The 13,229-nt window shown below is 35.4% G+C and overlaps 1 protein-coding gene across 1 annotated transcript in view; it reads left to right on the top strand.

The window, feature by feature from the left end:
- The window catches only part of itgb1a (integrin, beta 1a), a 43,110-nt gene that overhangs the window by 18,202 nt on the left and 11,679 nt on the right, over positions 1-13,229 (top strand). Inside the window, exons 2-8 of the mRNA XM_084398783.1 lie at positions 3,805-3,871; positions 4,107-4,192; positions 5,242-5,461; positions 5,549-5,719; positions 5,990-6,228; positions 11,257-11,412; positions 11,751-11,846. Of these exons, the coding sequence (XP_084254909.1) occupies positions 3,805-3,871; positions 4,107-4,192; positions 5,242-5,461; positions 5,549-5,719; positions 5,990-6,228; positions 11,257-11,412; positions 11,751-11,846 (1,035 nt within the window). The remainder of the gene's footprint in view (positions 1-3,804; positions 3,872-4,106; positions 4,193-5,241; positions 5,462-5,548; positions 5,720-5,989; positions 6,229-11,256; positions 11,413-11,750; positions 11,847-13,229) is intronic.

Consider the following 13,229-nt stretch of genomic DNA (forward strand, 5'->3'; position numbering starts at 1 on the left):
GTTCTTCTGAGCTTCATCATCTCTGCCCATTGAGTTTAATGGAAACCACATGCATCACATTCAGCAGGGAAGTAAAAGGCTTTTCCAGCTTCAGCCTGGACTCTGTTTCTGTTTCCAGTAGCCGTAACAGCACTGGTTATGTGTGTGATTTCTGTAGGACTATCATTGACGTGTGTGTAATTTAAAGGAAGCTCACTTGCATCAGGCGTTTCTTACATCAAACCAGTATCATGTTAAGACTATGTCAACACTTTTGGATAATGATATACTATTTGTAGATTGTGGTGGCAGCCAGAACGTCTTTCAAATCATTACACTTTTGTTATGCTGTGTATGTTAAACTATTGTGTAAGTCATTTGGCAATTTATTAAAGAACTCATGAAGCTTATTAAGGGTGTTTATATGCTACACTGTAAAAAATTACATGATCAATAAGTTATGACAACATGTTTTTACATTGCTTTAACTCATCAAAATTAGTTAAGCAATTTTAACTTTTTTTTATATGTTTTAAAAAAAATTTAATGGCAGTTTAATGTAATTTAAGTTGATATGACTTAAACATCCTAGTTGACTGAAATTAAAAATTGAAGGAAGCAACTTTTTTTACAGTGTAGGATACTTCTAAAACCTGACCAAACGATTGAACTGTGAAACAAGCTGTCAGGGAGGTTTTGCACGACCGTGGTGTAAACTAGATAATAGGCTATAGCTAAATAAAAAGACATGAGAATTTCCTTTGTGAAATAGAATTGTGCTTTATTGTCTTTAGTGTGCACTTGTAGTGTACTTCAAATCTTAAAAAGATACTGTACTTGCATATAATAAAATCATAATAATGAAATAAAATGCCACTTAATTGTACTTAAAGAAACACTTTCATGACTGCTTCTTAACGCACTTAAGTACACTTTTAAACAGTGCACTTTGTGATTAAACGTTTAAAGTACATTTTAAATCATTATATTTGATATTTTCAGTTTCAGTGGAAATTACATTATATTTTAGCTTTCCATAAATGTTTGTCAGTACAGTCGGCAGTACACTTTAATCATATTTCAAAGATATAGAAGTAATTATGAAATGGCATAAAGATGTATACTTAAGTCCTACTCAAGTGCATGGGTCAAAAACACTCTAAAGCTGCACTTAATATATATTTAAACTATAATCCATTTTTATTTAATTGCAATTAAGTGTTCAAAAACATTGCATTCGGTTCATGCTTAAGCATATTCTTTCTGTAATAACTACTCATTTTAAAAGTATGCAAAACTCCTTATTTTTCACAATGTTTGGTATGTCCCGCTCCAGGAAGCTTTTCATTAATAATTATGTTTTGTTAGGAGATATATGTCAGGAAACAGGAAAGAAAACAGTATTTGTCAAACCCTCTTACTTCAAATTAAGGAAACGTATTTTAGCACTACTGTACTAATCTTAACCGCTTATACTTTTTAATAGATGTCACTGATTACTGAAGACATAGCGCATGCAACGCGCTTTTTTCAGCCCCTCACTGACACGTGGAGCCAAACAGAGGATCATTTATTAACCAGACGCAACACAAAGTCTCATGGGACACACTGATCAATAATGCTTTAACTGCAGGACACACAGCTTTCAGCCGGCAGAAGTGCTCTGATCTAATGACAGATCAATGTGAGCCAGTGTTACTGGAAATAAACTATATATATATATATATATATATATATGGGTGGATGACGGATAAGGATTTAAAATGTGAAAAAAAAAAAAAAAACAGTATACTATACTATTATTTCTATACTATTAGAGTGTTGTGTAGGCCTATGTAATGCAGTGACGTACACATTTTAAGAATGTAATTAACCATTTTTATTAACCATATTTATATAATACAATCCCATTGTGTTGTGCCATGAACTTTGGGTAAAAAGTCATTTTTGTTTTGTTACTCTACAGCTATTACACATTATATTAGATTTGGTTACACTTTATTTTAAGGTGTCATTGTTACAGTGTAATTATACATTTAAGTACTGAGTAATATTAATTAACTACATGTATTTACTATAGGGTTAGGGTAGGATTAGGGTTTGGTTGAGGCCGGGTTAGTTGCATGTAATAATGCCTAATTTACTGTTATTACTATGGTAAGTACAAGTAACATAACAATGACACTGTAAAATAAAGTTTTATCTTGGACTTTTCCTAGTATATTTCTGTACTGTACACTCCTGTTGAGGATATTGTTTGTCCACTCGAGTAACACCCTTTCCCGAAGCAGTTCGCCCTGCAGCGGTTCCTCTTTCAGGAGCTGAGAATAGATGAAGGTTAATTATGGGTATGTAAGGTCATCACTGAAAATTTATGAGCAACAAAACATATTTTTCAGCATTTCAAAGTCAGATCAAGTAGAGATACACTCTTAAAAATCAGTTCTTTATTGGCATTCATCGTTCCATAAAGAACCTTTAACATAGAGCCTTTTAATTTACTTTACACTCTTCAAAATACTGTGTCCTAAAAGGGGGTTTTCACAGCAATGCCATAGAAGAACCAGTTTTGGTTCCCCAAAGAACTTCTCAGTGATCAGCTCTTAAAATAACCTCTTTTTTAATCTAAAGAACCATTGAAAAGTTTCCATTGATGTTAAAGTTTCTTCATGAAACCACTGATGCCAATCAACAACTTTTATTTTTAGTGTATAGTGGGAAAAGGTTCTTTAGATTATTTAAATGTTCTTCACACTTTTAAGAGATGATCACTGAAAGATTCTTTGGGGAACCAAAACTGGTTCTTCTATGGCATCGCTGTGAAAACCCCCTTTTAGGAAACTTTATGTAAAGAACCTTGTGTTGAATTGAAAGGCTCTATGTTAAAGGTTCTTTATGGAACGATAAATGGCAATAAAGAACCGATTTTTAAGAGTGTATCTCTTGATCTGACTTTGAAATGCTGAAAAAGATGTTTTGTTGCTCATATTTTCAGTGATGACCTTAAATACACGGGAGGTCATTAACCTTCATCTATTCTCAGCTCCTGAAAGAGGAACCGCTGCAGGGCGAACTTAAAAACCGCCACTCGTAACCATAATTCACCGGTCGAAGCGTTTCCAGAAACAGTGCCATTGCTGTGAAAACCCCTTCATTTTTAAGAGTTATGCATGTTTAATGTTCTTCATGGAACCATAGATGACAATAAAGAAGCTTTATTCATTAACTCATTCACTCGTTTAACTATCCCTTATCCAAAGAGACCCGGGATACGAAGATTTTTACCTCAGTAGCATTCTTTGCATTTCTTGTTTAAAAGAAACTTTATTTTTAAGAGTGTACAGTGGGAAAAGGTCCTTTCAGTTATTAACATTTTACACTTTTAAAATGGTCATTTTAAAAGCTGATCACTGAAAAGATCATTGGGGAACCAAAAATGGTTCTTCTATGGTTTCTCTGTGAAAACCCCCTTTTGGAATCTTAATTTTTAATAGTTAAAATTGCAAATTTTTTACTCTTTCCAGTGTCCCTTGATATATAACTGTGCATTGATTGATTATCATAGTCATATATGCTATTTATGTAGTTGTCAAAGTTATTTTAAAGATCCTGGTCTCGAAACTGTTATAAGGATCTATTTTCTAACCCTTAAAGTATGATTTTTATTGACATTGTCATATTAAATAATATATTATATATTATAATTATATTTATATATTATAATTGATATAATATATTAAAATAAACAGCTTAGATGTTACCACATTCATTGTTTCCCAGAATAAGTGAATCCACCGCTTATTGTTTTTGTCTTTTTTCTTCTAGATGGACCTGAAGCTACTTTTCATATCAACATTATTAGGGATCATTTGTTGCGGCCGCGCACAGCAAGGTAATGTGAACTTTCAGATCGGCGAAGCTTGAAACGCTGTACTGTAACTCCATCAGAATTAATAAGCGCTGGGTTTGTTTTTGAGGCTCTCGTTGGACAGTTAAATGGTGCTGTCATTACTCAGAGGTCGGAGCGTTATCCTAATGGAAAACAGTAGTCGTCTCTGGCTCCAGTTACTGCAAGTGAATGAATCGACTGGCCAGATTTAAAACGCTCTGTCTCTTGTGTTCTGCAGAGGGCAACGAGTGCATCAAAGCCAACGCTTTATCCTGTGGCGAGTGCATTCAAGTGGGGGCTAAATGTGGATGGTGCACTGATACCGTGAGTAGCGTTACAATGCCACGTGCATTCTTTACTTTGCTGAAACAAACACATTTATTGCCACAATATACCATTTGCACACTCATAATCACAGCCGTACTGATATTCAGACCAACAGCATGACTATGATATTGCTTTTATACAACAGGACCAGAGAGATATGATGCCAAACAAAGTGACTCAAACTAAGTCATTTGATATTAATAGTTATGGCAGATTTGCCAGGAACAGTAATGACGGATAAGTGTTGTCATTCCATTCATGCTTGGAAATCTCATTCCTCATGGAAAGATGGTGGTGATGCTTGAGTTTGTGCTTATATGAGTCCTTATGAGGAGTTTCAGGCATCCGTGATAATAACAAAATATTATGGAATCATTAAATACTCTTAATAGTCTTATTATTTACTAATTACATTATAAGTGTATTTCGTTGCTGAGTTTTACTATATCAAGGTGTCTTAACACATTTATTTTTTAGGTTAATTAACTTTAAGATCAATTTTCTTTTCTAGAATGTTCTATTTATTATATGATTTTTAAATTTTAGTAGTACTTTCATGTTTTGTATGAGAAACGTACGCTAGCATTAAAAAGGTTTTATTTTATTTTAAGAAATTAATACTTTTATTCAGCAAGGATGCATTAAATTTATCAAAAAATGGCAGGAAAACCGTTTACATAATACATTTTATTTTCTATTCATCAAAGAATCCTGAAAAAAAAAAAATCCTGTTTTCAACATTGATAATAATCATAAATGTTTCTTGAGCATCAAAATCTTGATTTGTGAAGGATCATGTGACACTGAAGACTGGAGTAATGATGCTTAAAATTCAGCTTTGATCACAGGAATACATTACACTTTACTATATATTCACATAGAAAACAGCTGATTTACATTAGAATAATATTTAACAGTTTAACTGTATTTTTGATTAAGTAAATGCGGCCTTGGTGAGCAGAAGAGACTTCTTTCAAACATAAATAATCTGACATGCTTAACACAATCACATATAACAGCCTGAATATGTTCTCCTCACGCAACAGGAGTTTCTGAAACAGGGAGAGCCGACATCGGCGCGCTGCGACGAACTGGAGTCGCTCAAGAAAAGAGGCTGTTCGAAAACCAAGATCGAAAACCCTCACGGCAGCCAAAATATCCTGAAGAACAAAGCAGTGACCCACCGCAAGAAAGGAGCGGAGAAACTCCGACCCGAGGACATTACTCAGATCCAGCCTCAGAAACTCAGCCTCAAACTCAGATCTGGTGCCTGATCACTTACAATCGTTGCTTTTGTTGATCTGCGCAAGTGATTGTGGGAACACATACTAACACATTGTGTTATTTCTGTAGGGGAACCTCAAAATATCAAGCTGAAGTTCAAGAGGGCTGAAGACTATCCCATAGACCTGTACTACCTGATGGACCTGTCCTACTCCATGAAGGACGACTTGGAGAACGTCAAGAATCTCGGGACTAGTTTGATGAAGGAAATGTCCAAGATCACCTCAGATTTCAGGATAGGTGAGAGTCTGATAAGATCAGGCTGCAAAACTAAACTCTCTGGTAGTTCAGATACCAGTGTTAACCCTGTAAAGCCTGACGTAATAACGGTCATACATTGAAAAATAAAGTAGCGCAGTGCAATGGAAAAAACTTGATTTTCCGGTACAGGATGAAATTAGTTTTTCATTTATGTGTAAATTTCTGTTTTATTTCAGTTTACCAAAATGTTTTTTGACCAAAAGTCTTAGTTTCAGTTTTCGTTGACTAAAATAACCTCGTTCCGGACAGGTTTCGGCTCTTTCGTGGAGAAGACGGTGATGCCGTACATCAGCACGACTCCAGCCAAGCTCCTGAACCCGTGCACTGGGGACCAGAACTGCACCAGTCCCTTCAGCTACAAGAACGTGCTGAAACTCACCAGCAACGGCCACCAGTTCAACAGTCTGGTGGGGAATCAGCAGATATCTGGAAACCTCGACTCTCCCGAGGGAGGGTTTGATGCGATCATGCAGGTTGCCGTCTGTGGAGTGAGTATTAAACAACTGGAGGAGGGTTTGCTCTGTTTTTACGGTATTGATAAAATAGAGATGCACGATATATCGGCCACCATATCGGTATCGTATCGGTTCATTTTTAATGTTAAAATTTGCCAGATATATTAAAGACAATAAATAATGGATTATTTTCTTTAGAGATCGACCGATAGTGATTTTTTTATAATCAATGCCGATATAGATCATTTGCATGTTTATGTGCCTGATAACCGATATGCAGAACCGATATTTATTGTTTTATTCCTGTTTTTGACAATTATAACAACAGTACTGTACTTATTTAACACACACACAGAGAGAAAATCAAATTCAGCGCTTTTATTTCCGACATGTGCTCATTCAAGGCTTAATTCATGTCTTACGTCTTTATTGGGACAGGACTTGATGGATTACGTGACTCTGTGAGTTTGTCTCTATTTTTTAGCATAAAGTTGAAACTTTATATGTTATATATGTAACATTTCTCATTTGTGCATTAATGGCTGTTATGTTAAATACGATGTGAATACGATATTACAAAACAGATAACGAATTATGGAAAAATGCTTACTTATCGGTAAAAATATCGGTAAAACCGATTATCGGCCGATCTCTAATTTCCTTCAGTTCGGACACTTCAGATGCGCACTGTTCACCATGATGTTTTAGAATTTCTTGAAATATGATTGGAATCACTTCAAAAATGAAAATACCGTTAAGTGCAACATGCAAGTCTGACATATAAGCTACATAAAATTATAATGAGAACATCATTATAATTGTGTGCTTGGGACATGACTGTTAAAGGCATAGTTCACCCAAAAATGAAAATTAGCCAATGATTTATTCACCCTCAAGTCATCCTAGGTGTATATGACTCTTCTTTCAGATGAATACAGTTAAAGTTATATAAAAAAAATTCCAAGCTTTATTATGGCAGTGAATGGATGTTTTGAAGTCCATAAAGTGTATCTATCCATGATAAAAGTGCATCTATCCATCATAAAAGTGCATCTATCTATGATAAAAGTGCATCTATCCATCATAAAAGTTCATCTATCCATCATAAAAGTGCATCTATCCATGATAAAAGTGCATCTGTCCATCATGAAAGTGCATCTATCCATGATAAAAGTGCATCTATCCATGATAAAAGTGCATCTGTCCATCATGAAAGTGCATCTATCCATGATAAAAGTGCATCTATCCATGATAAAAGTGCATCTGTCCATCATGAAAGTGCATCTATCCATGATAAAAGTGCATCTATCCATGATAAAAGTGCATCTGTCCATCATAAAAGTGCATCTATCCATGATAAAAGTGCATCTATCCATGATAAAAGTGCATCTATCCATGATAAAAGTGCATCTATCCATCATAAAAGTGCATCTGTCCATCATAAAAGTGCATCTATCCATGATAAAAGTGCATCTATCCATCATAAAAGTGCATCTCTCCATCATAAAAGTGCATCTATCCATCATAAAAGTGCATCTATCCATGATAAAAGTGCATCTATCCATGATAAAAGTGCATCTATCCATGATAAAAGTGCATCTATCCATGATAAAAGTGCATCTATCCATCATAAAAGTGCATCTATCCATCATAAAAGTGCATCTATCCATCATAAAAGTGCATCTATCCATGATAAAAGTGCATCTATCCATCATAAAAGTGCATCTATCCATCATAAAAGTGCATCTATCCATGATAAAAGTGCATCTATCCATCATAAAAGTGCATCTGTCCATGATTAAAGTGCATCTTGGATGTGGATGGCCTGAGGGTGAATAAATCATGGGGAAATTTTCATTTTTGGGTGAACTATCCCTCTAATGGTGACTTTTGATTTTGTAATCAGGATCTCAAAAATTCTATAAAAATTAACGGATTATCGAATTATTGGCAGGGCCGGATCTACCATACGGGCAATCTGGGCACGTGCCCAGGGGCCCTTGCGCAGAGAGGGGCCCTCCGTGATCGAAGTTTTTTTTGTGTGTGCCACGTACGCTGCTACATAAAAATACTATACACAAGGCTTGGCCTCGATCTTGATAATTATCCAATCAGAATAAAAAAAAAAGTGTATATACATTATATGATCTCTTATTCATGCAAATGCTTTTAACCCCTTGCCCGGCAGGGATCACTGGTGATCCCGGATTTTTGTTGTTCAAAATGCATTGCTCGTCAAAACATCACACTCTTACTTCATCTGGACAAACTCAGCATCATAAGGAGGGTTTAAGACCACTGTTTATGATTTAAGTGGTTTGCAGTGACATTAATTTCTTAATTTATGCCAGGCGTGCAAAATAATTGATCTGTAACGATCGTTATTTTGAATAGAAATCAAAACTCACAGAACATTAATTCTCGTTTTCTCCGGTTTATTTGTAGTCAAATACATATAATAAACAGCATCCGCCAGGGTTATTAGTCCAATAGTGCGCATATTTGAAGAAAAATGATTAATTACATACAGAATAAAAATCCTATTCATTTTCCACTGAATTATGCGATCTGAAGAGCTCAAACAGCGCATGGAGCTAGGTGTGCATCTCCTCTTCCTGATTTGCGTCAGATCTGACCTCGAAGCGTTATCATTCGCTGTACAGCTGTCAATCATCTGATGTGCTTCAACGTGATCTCTTCTGCATGACGCGTCAGGTGTGCACTTCCTGATTCTGGACATCCGTGATAACAAAGCGAAAGTGACATCTCTTCACCGAAACAAGAAGCTAATAAATGCATGATTGAAGTATTTGTGTTTTGTGTGTGATTTTCGTGCGATTTGGGGTTTTCATATGAATCAAGAATGTTTACAGAATGCATACGCTAGGTAAGGATAGCCCATAGCTTCATCTAAAATGCTAAATATAACATATTTCAAAATCTTTTTATGACTTGAAACCATTCTAAACTGCGACCGGAATATGATACAAATACTCGATGGTGTTTTAAAGTGAGCTTTAAATAAAAGTGTAATATTAATAAATTAAATTGTGTCATGTAGCTTGAGGCTACCTGTTGTGCTAATGCACCTGCTGCAGGAGCATTTTTTAAAAATAATTCGCATTTAAAAGTTCCAAGAATAGTTTTTGTTGTTTGTATTCTAACAAGGCTTAAGTTAATGGGTGTATTATTCGTCTATAGGGGGTTACATTATTTGTAAATGGCCAAGCCTTATGCCAGAAGAAAGGCTATAATGGCTGAATTCAAACAAAAGAATAAGGATAAAAGAATAATGAAGATTAAGTCTCATACGGCAAATGTGTGAAAGGTTGGTCGATTTAAATGAAAAAAACATGAATGAGCCAGTTCTCCTCGCCAGACATTAGTCAGAGACAGTAAATGGGTGTTTAGAGGGCAATAAACTATTTGATGAGAAACTTGTTTGCCTTCTCTGAAAATTCTCCAAATCCTCCCCTGACATGGTCTCACAATAAGCTTCATAAAATGCATAATTTTCGAGATATCAACCTCAGACTTGAAATGAAGCATGACCACAGTTGTGGCTACACTTTTGTTGTGGTTATAAGTTGCTATCCTAAATTCACATAATATTTTAATACATTTAATAAATATATTCTTAATATTTGTTGTTTTTGTTTTTATGTTTGAGCTTATATATCTCAATATTAATAACAGTCTGGTTAATTTTGAGTCTTGAACTGTAAACTCTCAAGGGTTGGCTTTTTTAAATATATGTTGGTTATGTGTCTATTCAGAATGACTTATGAGCAGCAACCTTTTTATTTTGGGTATGTCATGTATGCAGCACTTGCCAAAATTGGGGGTGATGAACAATTCATGTGCGAAAAGACAAAAGTGTGACTGTGACACACAGACACAGACAGATGCGCGCGCGCCAGTATCGTGCGCACAGACAGCACACCAGAATACAGTTCTCTTTAGTGCTTGAACTTACAATAACACACACAATTATGCCAAAATGTCCATTTTGTCGAGCATCTTCATAACATAAGAGCTGTCTTATGATGAACGTGAAGTTGTGAGAGAATGAGGCGCGTGTGAGATCAGCGTCTCTGTCAGCAGCGGCTCGTCTTAAAGAGACAGCAGCAAATTAAGCTTTCTGTCAGTACAGTTCATCAAAGAACAAAAAGAACAGAGAAAATTACTCACTGCTGTTGATTAAAGTTTTTTCTCTCTCGCTATAATAAGGATTAGTATATATTTAATTTATAATTTATGCAGTGCAGTTTGATAACTTAATTTAAAAATTTCGGTATATGTCCTAGGTCTACCTGTTAGACAGGCACAGGTAAATATGACATTTATTTTTAACTCTTGTATTACTGAGTCAAATAACAATATTTACTTTTAAAAAAATAGGGTTAGGGTTAGGAACCCTAATTTGAAAACACAGTGCATTTAGTTGTTGTTTCTAGTTTGAGTTGAGAAACAGGCTACAAATTTCAGCATTATTTCTAATCTGTGTGTGCATTTTACTTGAGAAATAAGCAAGTTAACTCTGTGTCTGTGTGTGTGTGTGTGTGTGTGTGTGTGTGTGTGTGTGTGTGTGTGTGTGTGTGTGTGTGTGTGTGTGTGTGTGTGTGTGTGTGTGTGTGTGTGTGTGTGTGTGTGTGTGTGTGTGTGTGTGTGTGTGTGTTCCTTTGGAGGGTGTGGTTATCAGGTAGGGGAGGTTCAGTGAGCTTCAGTGGGGGTACTAATCCAGCCTTGATTATTGGTTATCGGTATCGGACAAAATGTTCATATTGGTGCATCTTTATGATAAAATGTATTTACTATGTACTAAATAACTGCTAGTTTGTCAAACTAGTTCTTAAGACAGAGTTGATGTAATTGGCAGTATTATACTGAATGTCCTTTTATTATTTTCTGACTTAAATGCCACAGTAATATGACATCTTTAATTACTTTGTGTTCTTAATCTCTTTTTGTACTTTCCGCTCACTCTTTGTATCCCTTGGCCTCATTTTCTCCATCTTCCTGTTTTCTCTCTCTCTCTCTTTCTCTCTCTCTCTCTCTCAGAACCACATTGGCTGGAGAAATGTCACTCGTTTGTTGGTGTTCTCTACTGACGCAGGTTTTCATTTTGCCGGAGATGGCAAACTCGGTGGAATCGTGCTTCCCAATGATGGGAAATGCCACTTAAAAGATGGCATGTACACGATGAGCCATTATTATGTATGTATATGACATTTTCCAGCAAGGCTATAAAACCGTGTCTTGAATATTTGTGGGGACAAAAAAAAGAACTTGAATCTATTGTGAAGTAATGCATTTGAACTATTTGCACATTTTTATTTTAAAATATGCACATTGACTCTTAATCGTATGCCTAAATGGCCCTGTTTCTCACATTCAATCACTACTTATATTACACGAATCATGTAAATGGCTATTTTCAAGTTAAAATTTGACAGATTTGTCCCTCTCAATGTCTACGGTCCTGTTTTCAGCTGATTTTCAGACCAGATGTATTCGATATTCGACTCATATCTTTCCTGTCCTTTCCTGACTAGGATTACCCCTCCATCGCTCACCTAGTTCAGAAACTGAGTGAAAATAACATCCAGACCATCTTCGCAGTTACAGAAGAGTTTCAGCCTGTTTACAAAGTAAGTCCATAGATGATTATCTTAATGATGTGTATGAAAGCGTGTGTGCATGAGCAGGAACACTCTCTGTTTTTGCTGTCTGGAGCCTGTAGTTTCTTCCCCTGTTAATTTTTTTTTGTACTTGCTCAAAGAGAAGGTCTGTAGTCTCATTCCACACTTGTCAAAACTTATGAAAGTGTGTGGTGCTAGCTGGATTTGATCAAAGCCTCAGTGCTAAGTGTTCAATTTAAGCACATAACATGTAATGGTTGCATGAATGATTCCTCAAACCTTGTGGCTGGTTGAGAGGAGGCATGATATTACTTTTCTAAGTGATCAGACTCACAATATCCACCTTCTGGATGATAAAACAGATGAAAAAAATGCCATAAAAGTGCATCTATCCATGATAAAAGTGCATCTATCCATCATAAAAGTGCATCTATCCATGATAAAAGTGCATCTGTCCATGATAAAAGTGCATCTATCCATCATTAAAGTGCATCTATCATCATAAAAGTGCATCTATCCATCATAAATGTGCATCTATCCATGATAAAAGTGCATCTATCCATCATAAAAGTGCATCTGTCTATCATAAAAGTGCATCTATCCATCATAAAAGTGCATCTATCATCATAAAAGTGCATCTATCCATCATTAAAGTGCATCTATCATCATAAAAGCTCATCTATCCATCATAAATGTGCATCTATCCATGATAAAAGTGCATCTATCCATCATAAAAGTGCATCTGTCTATCATAAAAGTGCATCTATCCATCATAAAAGTGCATCTATCCATCATAAAAGTGCATCTGTCTATCATAAAAGTGCATCTATCCATCATAAAAGTGCATCTATCCATGATAAAAGTGCATCTTTACATCATAAAAGTGCATCTATCCATCATTAAAGTGCATCTATCCATGATAAAAGTGCATCTATCCATCATAAAAGTGCATCTATCATCATAAAAGTGCATCTATCATCATAAAAGTTCATCTATTCATCATAAAAGTGCATCTATCCATCATAAAAGTGCAAATATCCATGATAAAAGTGCATCTATCCATCATAAAAGTGCATCTATCATCATAAAAGTGCATCTATCATCATAAAAGTTCATCTATTCATCATAAAAGTGCATCTATCCATCATAAAAGTGCATCTATCATCATAAAAGTGCATCTATCATCATAAAAGTTCATCTATCCATCATAAAAGTGCATCTGTCCATCATAAAAGTGCATCTGTCCATCATAAAAGTGCATCTATCCATGATAAAAGTGCATCTGTCCATCATAAAAGTGCATCTATCATCATAAAAGTTAATCTATTCATCATAAAAGTGCATCTATCCATGATAAAAATGAAAGAGCCACAACTTGAGACAAGACTATGT

The sequence above is a fragment of the Rutilus rutilus genome, assembly GCF_951802725.1.
Source record: "Rutilus rutilus genome assembly, chromosome: 24".
NCBI classification, from domain to species: Eukaryota; Metazoa; Chordata; class Actinopteri; order Cypriniformes; family Leuciscidae; genus Rutilus; species Rutilus rutilus.